This window comes from Urocitellus parryii, chromosome 4 (genome assembly GCF_045843805.1).
Source record: "Urocitellus parryii isolate mUroPar1 chromosome 4, mUroPar1.hap1, whole genome shotgun sequence".
Classification (NCBI taxonomy): Eukaryota; Metazoa; Chordata; class Mammalia; order Rodentia; family Sciuridae; genus Urocitellus; species Urocitellus parryii.
This window is the reverse complement of record NC_135534.1, coordinates 61510499-61527486: the sequence shown is the minus strand read 5'-3', so window position 1 is coordinate 61527486 and position 16988 is coordinate 61510499. Positions and strand designations below refer to the sequence as shown.

At 34.6% G+C, this 16988-nt stretch overlaps 1 protein-coding gene across 1 annotated transcript; it reads right to left on the bottom strand.

Moving 5' to 3' along the window:
* Window positions 1-11659: 11659 nt before the first annotated feature.
* Window positions 11660-12604, bottom strand: LOC113191366 (olfactory receptor 52E8-like). Its single transcript, XM_026401082.2, has one exon. It carries the CDS (start codon window positions 12602-12604, stop codon window positions 11660-11662), a length of 945 nt encoding a protein of 314 aa, XP_026256867.2.
* Between the last annotated feature and the right edge of the window lie 4384 nt (window positions 12605-16988).

Genomic DNA, 16988 nt, shown 5'->3' with positions numbered 1-16988 from the left:
CTTCACAGTGGAGAAAACAAAAAGTTGTGGAAGTCTTAAGTTAATTAAAACATATAAACAACTTGTAAAAACAAGTTACACAAAGCAAGCATTCAATAAATCAAGCATTGGAATTAGTTCATTGTTCCATTTTTCTGCAGGATAATGTGATTCCATTAAAGTGTGTAAGCAAAGACACAACAATCAGATTTGCATACCAGATACAAATTAAACCATGATCCACCCTTTTAGCTAACCACTCTTTCTTTACACTCCACTGGGTTCTACTGAATTTCTAACTATTGTCCCAGGACACCATACCTCTTTTAAATATTGTGCCTTTCTGTACTTCCTCTTTTGATTCCCACACCCCTAACCCTTGTCATGTTTTCTTGGCAAATAATGCTCATCTTCTAGCATGTAGTTCAAATGGAATCTCTTCTAGACTCTGCTGGATTAAGACAACAAGATTGTTATTTTCTGTGTTCCCTTTGCTTGCTTAATATTTAAAAAATATTTTCATAATCTTATTAAACTGTAGAACATAACATTTATGAATATATTATTATTCAGACATGTAACTCCCTGAATGACTAAATTACTCACAGTGTAGAAACTCTAGCATAGCTAGGAATTACTATGACCCAGCCTAAAGACTAGCACTGGGTTATTTTATTAGTATGAAAAACCAAGAAGTTGCACCCTTTGTCTGGCTTTAAAACCATGTACTTAAGTATGATTTTATGCTTTTTATGAACACTTATACAGGAGGAATACTGTTTCTAATATTTACTTAGGTTAATACAAAATGCCTGAATATAGGGGTTAAGAAACATGTCCCTGCCACCTTTGCCTATAGTGAAAGAAAAAGATTTTATTACTTTGTTCAGCCATGTTTATGAAGGAGGATGGCAGGAGCAGAGAGCACAGTTCGATAAGGTTGGATTCCAAACCAATTACAGATTACCCGAGGGCTTGGGGATCTTGATTATCCAGATCTCCACTATAGAAAAATAGAAAGCTGTTAAACTGTTCACACTTTTCTGTTGGCTCCTAGAATTTTGAAATTAACATAACAATCTGGAGAAGACCTATATATCTTTACTCCTACATGACTCGAGTGGTGAAAATACAGATTATATATATATATATATACACACACACACACACACACACACACACATACATATACACACACACACACATACAAACAGACATGGAATAAAAAAAATAATGGTTTTGTTCATACAGAGATTTAAGAACAAAATAATTTTTTTACTTGTGATATGTCAAGCTCCTTCAAACACACTGCAACAATACTCAAACAAATTTACTTTATATGCATATACACATTTGAATAAATCATATTTAAAACAAAAAAAAATTGTTAAGCCTATTAAAGTATACTCTAATGTTTGCTACTAACGTGTTTCTAAATTTGGGGGCAGAAATCAAAGTTGAGGTGAGGAAGGGGAAGACCTAGAGATGTGAAAATACTTATTTAAAAAATCCATTCAGGAGCCAGGCATGATGGTGTATGCCTGCAACCCCAGGATATCAGGAGGCTGAGGCAGGAGGATTGTCAGTTCAAAGCCAGCTTTAGAAAAAGCAAGGTGCTAAGTAACTCAATGAGACCCTGTCCCTAAATAAAATACAAAATAAGCTAGGGATATTGTAATGGCACCCCCTCCTCCACAGAAAATCTTAATTAAGCTTCTCCAGAAAGCTTCACCATAATTAATCTTCGTACTATCAGCACAAGAGTCTCTACAAAAGAGTTCAATGTAGTTAAACTTTCTATTTTCCTGTTGCTCTATTTTACTTGGCCATTGGCCTGGAAGAAATCAGTACTGCAGGTGCTGAATGTCCCTTTACTAGTTTTTCACAAACATTTATCCAGTATAGTAGTTTGTAGAAGTGTGTTTGCAAATGCAAAATGTGATTAAAACAAAAACAAACAAAACAAAACAAAAGACAAATCCTTTAACAAGGCCTCTGGCCTTAAGTTGGAGCTTCAAAGAGATTTCTAAGAGAGATATTTCTAAGATAAGAGAAGTTACCAACTGGGCTCCATGGTAACAGCTAGGGGGAGGGGTAGAGAGCAGAAGCTCAATCCTTCTTAGGTGCTGTTCTTGAAGGGTTAACTTGCCCAAAACAGTGAAAGAAAAAGCTGCTTTTGTGTGAACTTCTGCAGAATGTGAACTTCTGGAGGCCCTCCCTTTACATGCTGGGTATAAAGTTCTGAAACTATTAATTGATTACAACAAAAATTGTACATTCTCTATCTGGCTGCAGCCAAATAAAACTGTTTCCTGCTATCTTCAGTGCCCTGCCTCCTCTGTCCCTTACAACAATATGGCTCAGTGGTTGAGTGCCCCTGAGTTCAATTCCTGGTACCTCCCGCCCCCCATCAAAAAAAATTATTCAGGAGAAAATGTCATGCTAACAGTTTCAGTTTGGAATTTTTTTTTTTCATAAATTTACTCTTACCACTGTAGATTAACTAGTTTGAATAAAACATAGTAATAATTATAATATTTTAAATTTTTAAATTATATATCTTTATGATTAAGATATTCAAATTCATTTTTCTAGCTTTTTAAAATTAGAGTTCCTGTACTAATATAATGTAGTGCTCTGGTTGCTTTAAGAAAGTAAGTAAAAAGAAAATGTTGGCTAGATCTTGTCATTGAACAATTGATCACCTCAGTGAATAAGAAATATTTGTAGGTTCTTTCTAAATATGCCTCCTCCAACAGGAATCACCAGGATTGATGAATCTCTAATTCTGCATGGCAGGAAACAGCTGTTTTTTTCTCACAGCTATGTCTGTGCCATTACCTGTTTGATTCAAACAACTGCAATGTCATTTTAATTCTTATTTGGAGTATCTTTCACTCTATACTTCAACTAATCAACAGGTAATTACGTTTGTGTTGGTTATAGAAGTGCTTAATTAGTAAGTATCTGTGATCTTTATGCTTCACTTTACTAAGGTATTCAAAAGTTGGACATTACCTTTTCAAGGATCTCATCATTCTATAAGTGCACATACTTAAATACAGCTCTCTTTACTCTTTTCCTGTTCTGCACCTATGCCTTCACTCACAAGAACCTAAAGCTGGCAGTGCTCCAGAGAGCCATCCCTAAAAGGAACAGAGGGAACACATGCTCAGCCACCAGGAGCTGGAGTTATGGCCGACTCCAGATTCCACATGGTTAAAGGATGAACATGGTGAGGGAATTGGTGATCTTCTGGGGATAATAGTCCTTTTCCAAAACTACAAGACCTAAATTACTTTGAAGTGGAATAATTCTCATGAACTATCTGTTAAGATAATTAACAAAGGATTGTTTCCAAAGGTCTGCTGAGTGCTTTGTTATGGGATGTATTTGCTGAATACATCCAAACACATATGATACCTTAGAACTAAAAAAAAAAAAGGTCTTATTAATGTACTGAAACCACCATTTGTTAGATCCTAAGATTAGAGCTTAAAATTTCTTCTCTCATTTGACCTTCAAAGCAGCATTTGGAAAGAAAAGTTAGAATTTATCAGAAGAGTAAACAGAAAGACCAATAGACTTAAGAATTGTTCATAAAGTTTACAACTAATAAACATAACATTAGTACCTGAATCCAGGTAGCTCTGGCTACAAATTTCATTTGTTTAAACTAGTATTTCATTAAGATTAAAAAAAAAAGAGTTATGCCTGGGTTAAAGTCTATAATCCTGTACAAAATGCTTAAATCCATGTCTACAGTGACATTGTCCAAAATGATAAGCAATGCCTTTATAAGATGAGTCCTCCGAGTACTTTGGCATTACTTCCTGTGGTCCAGCTCATTCTTGATTTTCATTGAGGCTCAACCAAACTGCGTTTCTGTGTTGTCTGCCTGCTCAAGATAATTTCATGTTTTTGCTTCTAGCAGTTAATGCTCTTACCATCTCCCTTACCCATACCTTCTTAGTTCCCTCCTCATTTTAAGGTTACAGATGGGATGTCACTGCCTCAAGGTAGAAGTAGGAAGAAGGTGTCTGTGTTTCATGATTTGACACTGATAATCTTGTCTTGCCCAACTAAATTTTGAAACTTTGCCCCTTCTTTGTAGGTATCTGTTGCTGGCCCATTATAACTTCTCAAAAGTTCTACTTATCTCAACCCATCATGTTGTATATAACTTTGTTACTGGGGAAAAATAAGACCCAACTTTTTTCTATCTTGTTCACTCTCTAGTCACTGGTAGCATCTTCTATTCTCTACTCTAGATGCCATCATTGTCAATAACTTAAACCCTTCCATAACTTCACTTGAGCTCATGCATCTCCTACCTTATATGTCATATTTTTCCAGCTTGTTTCTTCCTGTCCTGCATCTTCAGCAGTCCATTCCTCATCTTCTCTGCCTTAGCCAACAAGACATGCAACATCATTCTCTTACGTGTGCCTAAATTGACATCTTTTCTCAGGTGATTACAGTCTCTTGGGTATTCTTGCCTTTATTAATTTTACTCCCTAGAGTAAACACCTGTAAATAGCAGGTGTTATGCCGCAGATACATTTAGGGATAGATTTATATTAAATTACTCACTGTAACTGTAAATACATCATTTTCTCTTAATCCAAGTCAGCAAAAGTCTTTAATGAACTCTTGTGCGATTCAGGTCACTTGTCCAACAAAAACATCTAGAGAGCCCATAGACAAAAAAATATGAGAAAAAATAATTTTATTTTCTATTAGGATAAAGGTAAAGACATCTGTCACCTCATTACCCTCCCCTATATACAAACCAAAAGTGCCTCATTCTTGTCCACCCCTTTGGTAGGTAAATTCAGTCTCTCCATCTGTTTTTACTTCTAAGACCTATAATGATTCCAATTTCTTAGTAATATTCCTATTACAAATCTAAACATATCAGACAATTTAATCCCTAATCTTCAGAAATGTAAAACTTAATTCAGTGACCTTTCCTTGTCTATACTTTTTTGTCATCTGTGATGATAAAATAGATGGTCTATTAAAGGTTCACATCAGAGCAACTTAATAGAACATACTTAATCTTGCTTAGGCTTGCTTTTGGGTGTGGCAAGAGTCTTGCAGTAAACAGGTTGATTGGCATTTTGACAAGCCACACCCATCTCCACAAAGATGCTAGAATTTGCTAGAATTTGAGCAGTGAGCTAGGCTGGGCCCCACATGAACCAGGAATTCTCAAACCAGTGGGTTCCTACTGGGCGTTCCTGATACCAGGCTTTTCTGCCTTAATGGCTAAAACATCATTCAGTTTACCCATGGCTCATAAATGGCTCCCGGCATATGATTATTGATGTTTTTAAGCCAATGTATGTTTAAAACATCAACTTAATAAGGCAAATCTCTAATCTAATGTATTTCCATCTGTTGTGATGAAATAGAAACATAGGGGACATCATGGGCATATTGTATACCAGACACTCCATGGCTGTATCTGCACTACTGAACTGGGATGGGAGGAGTATCTCCTACAATGAAGCCTGATTCACCATCCCATACCAATTGTCCCCTAACATGGAATGTAATTCTGGAGTCCCTATGTTTATTCTGTCTCCTCAAAATTATTTCACATTTTCTCTGGATCCAGATATCTTCTCAATTCTGTTTTCATCTCCAAACCCACTGAGCTACCGATTTCACAGCAACAGGGGGAAAAAAAAAAAAGAGCTGCAAAAGAAAATCCCATCTACACCTCCACTCATGCACCTGTCTCTGAATTTGTACATCTTCAATGATTTCCTGCTTGTATTGTAACAATGACCTGGAGGCTGCTTTTGTAAAGGCACTGACTCTTCACATTGGCCTGCATATGTCTGGTGGCTGGCTAAATATGGTATAACAGATTAGTATTTTGGCCTTCATATTGCATCTGCCCCCTTTGGCTACATTAATCTTTGGATCAGATCCCTTCTTAACTCTGTAGGTTAACATGTTAATCATTCAAGGAGTGTTTTTCTAAAAACTAGTAATAAAAGATTGATAGGACCTACATTTGCTTAATATCTTCTTCCATTTGAAGGCTGAAAATATCAAGATAAATGTAACTAAGATATCTCAAGAATTCAGCTAGTATTATGCACCATTTCATACTATACCACTGGAGTTGTGCCTAAAAAGATGCAGTCAATGGCACAACTTAGTTCCATTTTGCTACTCTGCCCTACATCAGTTATCCTCTTTAGCATATCTCAATGTTCCCATTTCCAGGAACAGGGTAACTTTCAAGCAATCATCTCCTCTGAAGCCATAAAGACCCTGCAAAACTGATCTGAGATAATGATCAACCAGACCACAGGTTGACCAAGATGGCTTGGCTATTCATACTTCTTGCCTCTGCTTTGTCCTTCTCCTCTATCATGCTTGAGCTATTACATCACCTTGAAGACAGGTCTTAGTTCACTATAGCTTACTCTTCCTAGTATGTCCACACAGAATAAATTCATTTCCTGCTTTTATCACTACTCATCTCTTATTTGGTATATTGAGGCAGGTGGCTGCGTCTGGTCTCTTAGGACCTGTGGAGACAGGCCCTTCAGCAAGGACTCCAGTAACAATGTGAATGGAATGTTACTCCTCACAAAAACCAACATCTCCATTTTCTAACATTGTGTAATGTATCCTATCTTTTTTGCATCTCAACTGATATGCTCTGGTGTTTCTCCATTCTGTCTAATCTGTAATCATTACTACCTTTCAATATGAGCACTCCTATCAATATATGAACAAACTGCCTTAAAAAAAAGATATAGTGAGATATATCTATAGAAATTCTCATGAACTATGTACCTATTAGATATTGACCAATTTATCTTATAGCATTTTACAGCAAAACCTGTGAAATAGTTGTTTATACTCACTTTCCCCAATTTTACTACTCTAATGCTTAAACACTGTGCAGTTAAATCTGTACACAGGTGACAAATGATATGGCCTTTTGAAAACCCATATAATGTAATTTCATCCAACTACTTTGTATGTTCATTTGAATTTTATTTTCTGGGGAATAGGCAAATTACTGTTGGATTTGTTGATTCATTGTGAAACAAAGGTGAGAAAGACCTCCAAGTTTATCTTGTTTCATATGCTCTCATTACAATATGGAGGTAATGATCATTCTATGGGTTTTTAGCTTAGTGTCAGTTGAGAATATGTTTTATCATGTATACTTATTCCTTTATGCATTTCCCTGAGTACCTTATTCTATTATACCTTAAGGTATAATAGAATACCTCAGACTATCTAATCTATAAAGAACTGATTTTTAAAAAACTATTCTAGAGTCTGGAAGTCCAAAGCACAGTGCCAGCATCTGGTGAGGTCCTTTTAGTTGTGTCACAACATGTCTTAGAATATCACATAGTGAGGAAGGATACAAACAAGAGTTAGATAAAAATCAATCTGAATGCATCCTTTCCTGAGCAGGTGATTCCCATGATCACAGTATTACCCATTCCTGAGGGTGGTCCCCTACTGCTTAAGTACCTATTAGTACTGTTAAAAATGCTATTTAATTTTAACATAAATTTTAGAGTAGTCACTCATTAGCCTTCACATTAGCCTTCCTTCATATCTATATATGATTCCTTCATAGAAGAACTGGAAGATGCAGTCCCACATATACTTGGAATTTGGTTTTGGTATTCTGGCTCTTAGGAACATGAATTTTTCTTTAGTCATTGGGTTTTGGATCTGGAAACTGCCTCAGGTTGAAAACTAAGCAACATATTTGACCATTTTATTCAGACATCAAATTTCTGCTGTCATACCCTTGGTTTTTATTTAGAAATACAGAGTAAAAAATGTTTGTTGGTTGATAACCAGCTGACCTCTAGGAATAGCACATTTTAATAGCTACCCCTGTCCCTCTCTCTAAATGAAGCCAGTTAGCCACTACTCTGGCCTTGACAATTTACACAAAAAGAATTACCATCTTCTTTCAGATGATGATTAAATGCTGCCACTTGACCTGTTTTTTGGTTTTTTTTTTTAGTTGAAAAGTCTCATTCACATACTTGTATCTTGTTTTTATAATAGTGCTTTCTACTTTTATACTAAACAAAAAAGGCTAGCCACCATTGCATCCTCAATGATTATGGTACCTTCTCCCTTACATTCCTTCATGTTCACCTAATGAAATGTCCTCTAGTGATTTCCATGGACCATCTTTTACTGGTGGTTTTTGGCATCTTATAATCAATTATGTCCAGCACTCTGGTACCTTTCTGTATAAAGTGTCATGACATTACTATCATTTTTATCTTACTCATTGTGTAACATCATTTTTCCAAATTTCTGAAAGCTAAACTACAACATATTAGCACCATCTCCCAAGTTTCTTGCAAAGACATTTAGTCTTATGTCATGAAGGTTTGCTTCCATATCAGTAAAATTTCCATATCTAATTATTAATTAAGTATCTCATCATCATTGTTGTTTTTGTTTTGTTTTGATACATCTTTTAATCTGAGATTTAAAAATTTTTTTTTAGATTTTTCAACCCAGATGTGACCATTCTAAATCTTGGTGTCCTACTCTTTCTCAAACATGACTTGAATTTGACCTAGAACATGTTCTAGGGTGAAGACTTTCATCTTCTCTGGAGCTCTACTACTCCTAATTTTCTTTGCTCATCAAGCATTGTTAATAAGAGTTAATTATATTCTTTCAAAACGTCACATGTCAATCCAGGTTTATCTTAAAGTAGTGATTAATAATGGTCTCATTTTCATATTTTTAATATATCAGTGTCCCTAAACGTAGTCATACAATTTTGTGTTCTTAATAAGTATGACTTATGATTTAAGTTTTGATTATGATTTGTTTTGATTTCTAATATACCTCTCTTTCCTTAATCACTTTCTTCATGACATGCTGATTTATTATCTGTCCTTAAAAACTTGAGTTTTCTGGACTTCCAAGCCCCGCCCCCCTTTTTTTTTGTACTGGGAATTTAACTCAGGGCACTTAAACACTGAGCCACATCCCCAGTCCTATTTTGTATTTTATTTAGAGACAGGGTCTCACTGAGTTGCTTAGTGCCTCACTAAGTTTCTGAGGCTGGCTTTGAATTCATGATCCTCCTGTATCAATCTCCTAAACTGCTGGGATTAAAAGTATGCTCCACTGTGCCCAACCCAAGCTTAAATTTGTACTTATTCTTTATTCCACATGTATTTTTCTCTCTCTAGCTTAAAACAAAACAAAATAAAAACCTTTCTAATACATATCAATCTATGTCAGAAATAATATGATCATTGTATTCCAGCCACTATTTCCTATTCTCTCACACTATCTCACCTCTGAAAGATTATACCACATTTTTAGAACATGAAATTATTTGGTCAATATTTAGGTTAATTTATTTTATGCAGATTCCTAGTTGCTGTCTTCCCATCAAACATACATTTTATGAAGCATGTGTTCCATGTATTTTACGTGACCCTTGTTATGAGTGGTCATTGTAGGAGTTTAGCATGCATTTCCTGAATGAGTCTTTTTACCGTAAGAAATTGCCTGGACTATTATGTGATTTTTAACCTTAAAAAATTACTACATTTTTTACATGTTACTGACTACTCTAGAACATATATTGTCATGAATGTAGAAGTAAGTGAAAATACTTTCTCAATATTCACTAAAATTCACACATGGGGAAATTTTCCATTTAAGTGGGATCATGAGGCACAGGCTAGCCTTTGCCCTTACATTCACCTACACACACTTTGTATAAACAGAGCTAGAAGATGATTCTGGGAAGCCATTCATCCAGATTTTCTAATTGAATTGATATTCTTTTTTTTTTTTTTTGAATCTTTGTCTTCTCTACGTTCACTAGAAGTCCTTCATCATTTGCCATCAGAATTTATGAAAATCAGCCCCCTAAATGATCAAATTATTTTTAGTTTAAGCGCGAAGTTTGTAATTTAAATATTACTGCTCCATAATATTTTCTAAATTTCAGATTTTATCAAGATCATGATAAATTAACTGCAAAGAGAACCAAATCTCTTGTAGGATTTCAAAAGTATTTCTGTCGCCTTTAATTCTACAGATTGGCATATGATGCAAAGTATTCTGAGGATACACTGTCTTATTGCTTTCATTTTAGAGCATAGTGATATTGGTTATTAAAAATAGAAATGAAAACATTAGCTGTCAGCAGTGTTTTTCAAAATATTAATATCTCTATTTCCCATTCAGGAAACTGAGATATGGATCTTTATCAAGATGTATCTTGATAAAAATTAAGACAGCCAGTGATAGTTTGTTTCACAATTCACAACTGAACACTGTGGCTTGAAAGGCATGAGTCTTAAACTCTAACTTTTACTGCCACTCTTAAAATTTTAGGCATACAATTGTATTCCATCATAACCAAGACAATGTCAAATTGAGTATGATAAAATAAGTTTATACAATCAGAAACCTGAACATCAGGTAGACACTTTCCTTTCAAGGAAAAGGGTGTGTTATCTTCTGAGGATCAGCTGAAAAGATCTCTGTGATACTCCATACCTGCAGTCCCTCATAGGTCTTACCTTGTTCAGAAAGAAGAAATTAAAAATCCAAGGGCAAAAATGGCATGATACTTACTGTGTAATCACATGATCCTCTCTCAAACCACAGTTTGAGAGGAGCACTCTACTCACAGAAAAACATGGCAAAATGTACTACTGACTTATATACAAAGCTGTTTTGGTCACCAACGGGATATGATAGATGGTAAAGCAACTGTAATCTTCATACCACCTACTCATGAAGACTTATCCTACAAGATTCTCCATACAAATTCCAGTTATTAGACTTCACAAAAGAAAGAAGAATGAGCAGTATCAGTAAAGAACACCGAGAATCATGATTTACAAGGAAACGTTAGAAACAACGTTTCTCTATTTTGAATACAGAATAGGAGGAAATAGGTGTAATCAGTCTCATCATGGAATGGGAGAACAGGCTCCAGGTATTCTCTGAGAATCAACTAGAACATGTTGAACAAACAAAAGGAGAAAAAAAATGATTCATCAATTTTGGATATTCTTAAGTGTTTTGCGGAAGTATTTTTGAGAATAAATATTATTTAGAAATTAAAAAAAAATTCACCCTAGGTAGAGAAAAATAACACATCATAAAAAAACTCAAGAAGGCCTCTGCAAAGGATATGGTAAGAGTTTCTTCACCTCCTTGTTCAGAAGGTATTTATTTTACTAGCACCATCCCAGTTTCAAGGGTAAAATTAAGTTTCAGTCTATTCCAACAGAATATGTAGACAAAACTGTTAACTGACAGCTAAAAATAGAAGTCTTCTCAGAGATGTTAGGAAAAAAGTTAGGGACAACATTTCTTGATAAAGCTGATAAAATTGAACAATAGAAGAGTCTTGAAGAAGCAAACATAACAACAAAAAAACTCATAAAATAGTGAGAATACTATGAGACAAATATATCACAAACAAATTTCCTATGTCAGATATCTTCTCAGCAAATTTATTGAGAACAAAATATAAAAATGAGAATAAATACTTTAAACATTACAAGTAGAAGATGTAGGTATTAGGCTTCTATATAAAGGGCTTATGTTGTTGTAATTGTGTCATCATTGTGTTTTCCTAAGTCGAGGAATCTTGTGAAGGGATGAGTTTGCCATTTTAGATTTTGTGTGATGTCAAAATTTGAAGGACACGTTCTCTGATTCTCTTGGTTCTTATGCCATAGATCACTGGGTTTACCATAGGTGGAACAAGGAGGTAGATGTTGGCCACCAAAATATGAATATGGGGAGCCACATTGTGCCCAAACCTGTGAGTGAGGAAGGAGAAGAAGGCTGGAGTGTAGGCTACTAGGATGACACACACATGGGATCCACAGGTGCCCAGGGTCTTGAGCCGAGCTTCCTTGGATGGAAGATGGAAGACAGTGTAAAGGATCACAACATAGGAGCATATGATTAATATGAAATCTAAGCCCCCTGTGAGAAAGGCAGCAGTCAGGCTGTATATTCTGCAGACCCTGGTCTTGGCACAAGTAAGCTTGATCAGAGCCATGAATTCACAGTAAGTGTGAGGGATGATATTGGTTCTGCAGTAGGGAAGCCACCGAAGCATGAATGGCTGAGGACTGAAAAGTAAAACCCCTCGAATAACAATAGCCAGCCCCAAGTTCCTGATGACTCTGTGTGTCAGGATGGTGGAATGTTTCAGAGGATTGCAGATGGCCACATAGCGGTCAAAGGCCATGGCCAAGATAAACCCTGAGGCCATACTACAGTGTGAATGAATGAGAAATACTTGTACAAGGCAGGCTTCAAAATAGATTTCCCTGTCATGGAACCAAAAAATACTGAGGATTTTAGGCATAGCTGTGGTGCAGATGACCAGGTCAGTCACAGAGAGCATACACAGGAAGAGGTACATCGGCTCATGCAGATTGGAATCTGTTTTGATAATGAAGAGAATAGAGAAATTGCCCAGGAGAGCACTCAGGTAAACAAAGCAGAAGGGCACTGACAACCAGGTGTGGACTGATTCCATTCCTGGAATGCCAAGGAGAAGGAAGATACCAGGATGGAAACTGGTGTTATTTGACAATGACATGATGAAAGCCACTGGCTGTGTTCAGCTGTGAATTGGATTCTTTTATATACACCCGTCCATTCACATGCTGATGTTCTTACATATTAAGTCACACAGAATACTTGCCATATTTTTTACAACCCAAACAAAGAGCAAATAGGACCCAATCTCTAATTTCAGATTTTAACATTCAATATGAAGAAAATGGTATTTGCATGTGAATATTGCAGTCGAAGTTATATGAACAAGTTGTTCCCAGGATAGATGAAGAAATTTATTCCACTTGAACGAGTCAAATGATTTCATAGACAAGGGGCTTAGTCTTTGTTGTGAAGCATTCTGGACCTTTAAAATAAAGAGAAAAATATGTATTTAAAAAATTCAGATTTGGAACACATCATTAACTCTACTGAGAAAAAAAATAGCTTTTGTGTATATGTAGAGAGATTAGTTCCTACACTTCTTTAAAGAATTTTTTAAGACTGAAAATAGAAAATCTATATACTTATGATGTTTTGAAATATGTATACATTGCGGAATAGTTCAATAACATATGAGTGTTAACATATGAGTTATCCTAAATATTTTTTTTGTGATAAGAACACTAAAAATTCTCAACAATTTTCAATAATTCAGTACATTTTTATTAACTGTAGGCACTATGTGTTGAAATAGATATTTTGACTGATTATAGCTTGGCTCAAAAATAATTACCTGCCACAAGAGTATGGCTGATACTCTATTTAGTTCAAAGAGACAGATACAGAGTGTATCCTTGTTTAGAAACTTTAGGTGTTACTTTTATATATCTTTCCTTTGGTAAAAGAGTCTAGATAATATTCAATTAAAGTTCTTAATTAGTACATTGTAATTGTGGCAAGGGAAATTTAGGAACAAATCTTCTGTTCTCTTAAATCTATAATGTCATTGTCATATTAATAAATTTTAAAAGTAATTTTGAATAAATGAATTCTAAGTTGAGATGATTTATTGAAAGTTCGAGTTCTGCTATGGTAGTTCAACAGAATCATGCATTAGCAGTTCCCTTTTTAAAATCTTCCAAATTTTATGAATTCTTTCACCAATACCTCCTAACTCCCAAACCCTGGTAATTACCATTTTACTGGATACATTATGAGCTCAGATTTTATAAATCTTCTATGTGTGAGATCCTGTCACATTTGTTTTTTTTTTGTGTGTGTATTATAAAATGAGTAGCTGAAACCATCATGATACATTATTAGTTAATTAATAAAAATTTGCTGTGTATTATACTTACCTTGTTTTCTTAAAAAAAGATTCTTTGAGTAGACCTAGGTAAAATGAAGCACCTGAAACACTACAAACCAGAATGAAATATCTGAGACATTTTAAACAAATCTGCTGGCAGAATCTGTAAGTTGCATATCAAGGGATATAGAAATAAAATATTGCCTATTTATAAAAGACTTGAGGGAATAGAAGATTTTTTCCTCAATTCCCCTTGACACAATTATAACATAAAAATAAATAATTTTGATTGAAAGTGATCTAGACTCTTTACAAAAGGAATGAGCTACAAATGTAAGACTAAAAGTTTCTAAACCAGGATACTCTCTGCATTTGTCTCCTCAAACTAAATAGAAAATGTGCTATACTTTCATGGCAGGTAATTATTTTTGAGCCAAGTTATAATCACTTTCAATTTATATCCCATTTGTTCTCTGACAAGCTCCTCTTTTCTTCTTCTTTCACAGCTAACAAAAAATTCTAATTGCAATGTTCTAAGGGCTACAGTAGACACTAGAACTTAACAATATAAAGTGAATTTTACTATGTTCTGAAGTCCCACCAATAACTTACAGATTAGATATACAAACAAAATCAGGGCACATTGTATCCTTAGAGACATACAAATCAGAGCAAAAATAAATAGCTGTAGATATAGGAAGTAGAAAAACTGCAAAAATAAGAACTACAATTTTTATCAGTGTTATTTTAGTATAACCAGGTAGGTGGCTGAACAAAATAGTTCATCTCTGTTAGGTTGCAAATTTCTCAGATCTGTCCTCTTCAACTTCTACTTCAGGGGTAGGTCAAAGAATTCAAAAGAGTCAATGGTCCTAGAGCCCAAAGAATGGCTAGGGAGAAAAATTAAACCTAAATTTTTCAATCAATTTTGAAGTTGGTAGTCCCTAAATATGGGCAGATTTCCCATTTTAAAAATGAATAAGAAGACAGTTTTTTTTTTAAACAAAGGAAATCTAAAATAATTTGGTAATGAAACTGGAATTTGACTCAATAAATATGGTGCAAGATTTATTTTGAATAATGGCTTTACTTTAGCAAATAAAACAGAAGTTGAAGAAGTAGTTGGTAGTATGTAAAGAACAGGTATAGTCATGATTGTGCCATTAAATTTGCTCTTCAGAAGAGCTCTCTTTTTTAATCAGTAAATCAAGTTCAAAGGAATAGACCCTTATCACATTGTACAATAGGAGAATATGCCTATATTTCTAACCTAATTCCAGTCTCAAACTTTATAATAAATGTATTTGCTAAATTAATTTTCTTCTTAAGACTTAGTAAGGCCTGAATTAGAAGTTCAGATGGAATTAGAATTTTTTCAGTTGGGTAAAACAGAGTGAAGGAGTCAGGAACCCTGGAGCCTATTGGCATATGCCAGTAGCAATCTTGGACAAACAGGAGAGAAAATGAGTAAACATAGTTATTCTCTCTCTCCTCCCAAGAATTTCTTTCTATTTCATACTCTGCAGTTGTTCACTTTCAGCTCCTTGCTGGATACTTTAAACAACTTGGCTTACTCTTGACCATTTTGTGCATATCAAATACAAGTGTGTGTCCTTTGCCCAACATGATGACAAAACAAAGGATCAGGGTAAATACTGTTAGGTCTCCTATTTTAACCGAGAACTACTTATCCTTAGAAAATCTCAACTGTGTGGTGTGTCTTTCCTAGAGGCAAGATTAGATATCAAAATCCAATCTAATATCTAAAGCTAATGGGGAAAAGGAAGACCCAGAACAAGGTCTGGTTATTAAAGAAATTTGATAGTTGATACAGACCTTGAGTTCATAGAAATAAGAAAAAAGATAGAATTTTTTAAAAAATTACATGCTATCTTCTATGTTGACATGAAAAATTTCCTTTATAGAAGGTAGTAATCATCTCCTTCTCATTTTCTCTTCCCTTATTCTCCTGGAACAATCACTTTAATTCTCCAATTTCAATCTATTTTTCTGATTCCTTTGGTCTTGATGAAGTGCCAAGGGCTTCCTTCTCTGCTTTTCTAATGAACAGAGAGGCTGAAATGGTTGACCCTACCTGTCTTGTGTCACCAGAAACTACAGCTCTGTCTTAATATGTTTTTTCCCCCATATAACCTAGTTACATTAATAGATGGAAAATTACAGTTTACCACAGGAGAAGAAGTGACCCAGAGGAGCATAAACTCTCTGTGGAGCCCATCATCCACCACAGTAGAGATTTTGAGTGGAAGATAGCAACAATCATTGGAATTTCTCTCTTCCACATTTTTTAAATTAAAAAATTGACAAAGGGAATAGAAAAGAGACAATTTCTTCCATGAAGTCCATTTCACTATAAAACTCTTTTCATTAGGGATATATCAATTGGTCAAAAATATTTAGAAATATGCTTCTTCCAGTAAATTCCTTGAAATGTATGATCAGATGAGCTTCACATAATAATTTTTACTTTATTGAGTACACATAATCCTATGAGAAATGTAATGCAATAAAATCTCTGGTAATGCTATAGTTTTCATAGTTATCATTCCAAATTTCACAAAATACATTATTAAAATTATATTCAATAATTCACTTAACCATTGTCCACTTCCTGGGTATAATTGTGGTTTGGTTTTTTCTTTTTTTGATCCCCTTATTAGGGAAAACTTTGAAGATCAGTTCTTTAAGCCAGTTTAATAGGAACATAATAGAAAAAGAGAAAAAGAAAAAAAAAGACCTAGAATCTACTGGTATGAGTATTATCCTACAGAGAAATATGCAGAGAAAATTTTATGATCTCTTACTGCACCACCATATATATGGAAATCTTTCATACTCTTCAATTATTTATTTAATTGTTATACAGGTACTAAGTAATATTCTTGGAACTGGGGATGTAATAAACATACAAATAAGATCTGAGGTGTTATAAATATTTGATGTAATATAAAAATCAGCAATAAAATGATTATATAATATTTCAGGAAACAGAAAGTTCTTTGATAGAAGAGATTGAGGTGATATAGACTGACCAAAAGTAGGCGGAACATGGTGACAATGGCCAGGGAAGACCTCTGTGAGGAGATGATACTTAAATTGAGACTTAAATAAAAAGAATAAATCAATTCTTCAAAGAACTGAGGAAGAAAATTGC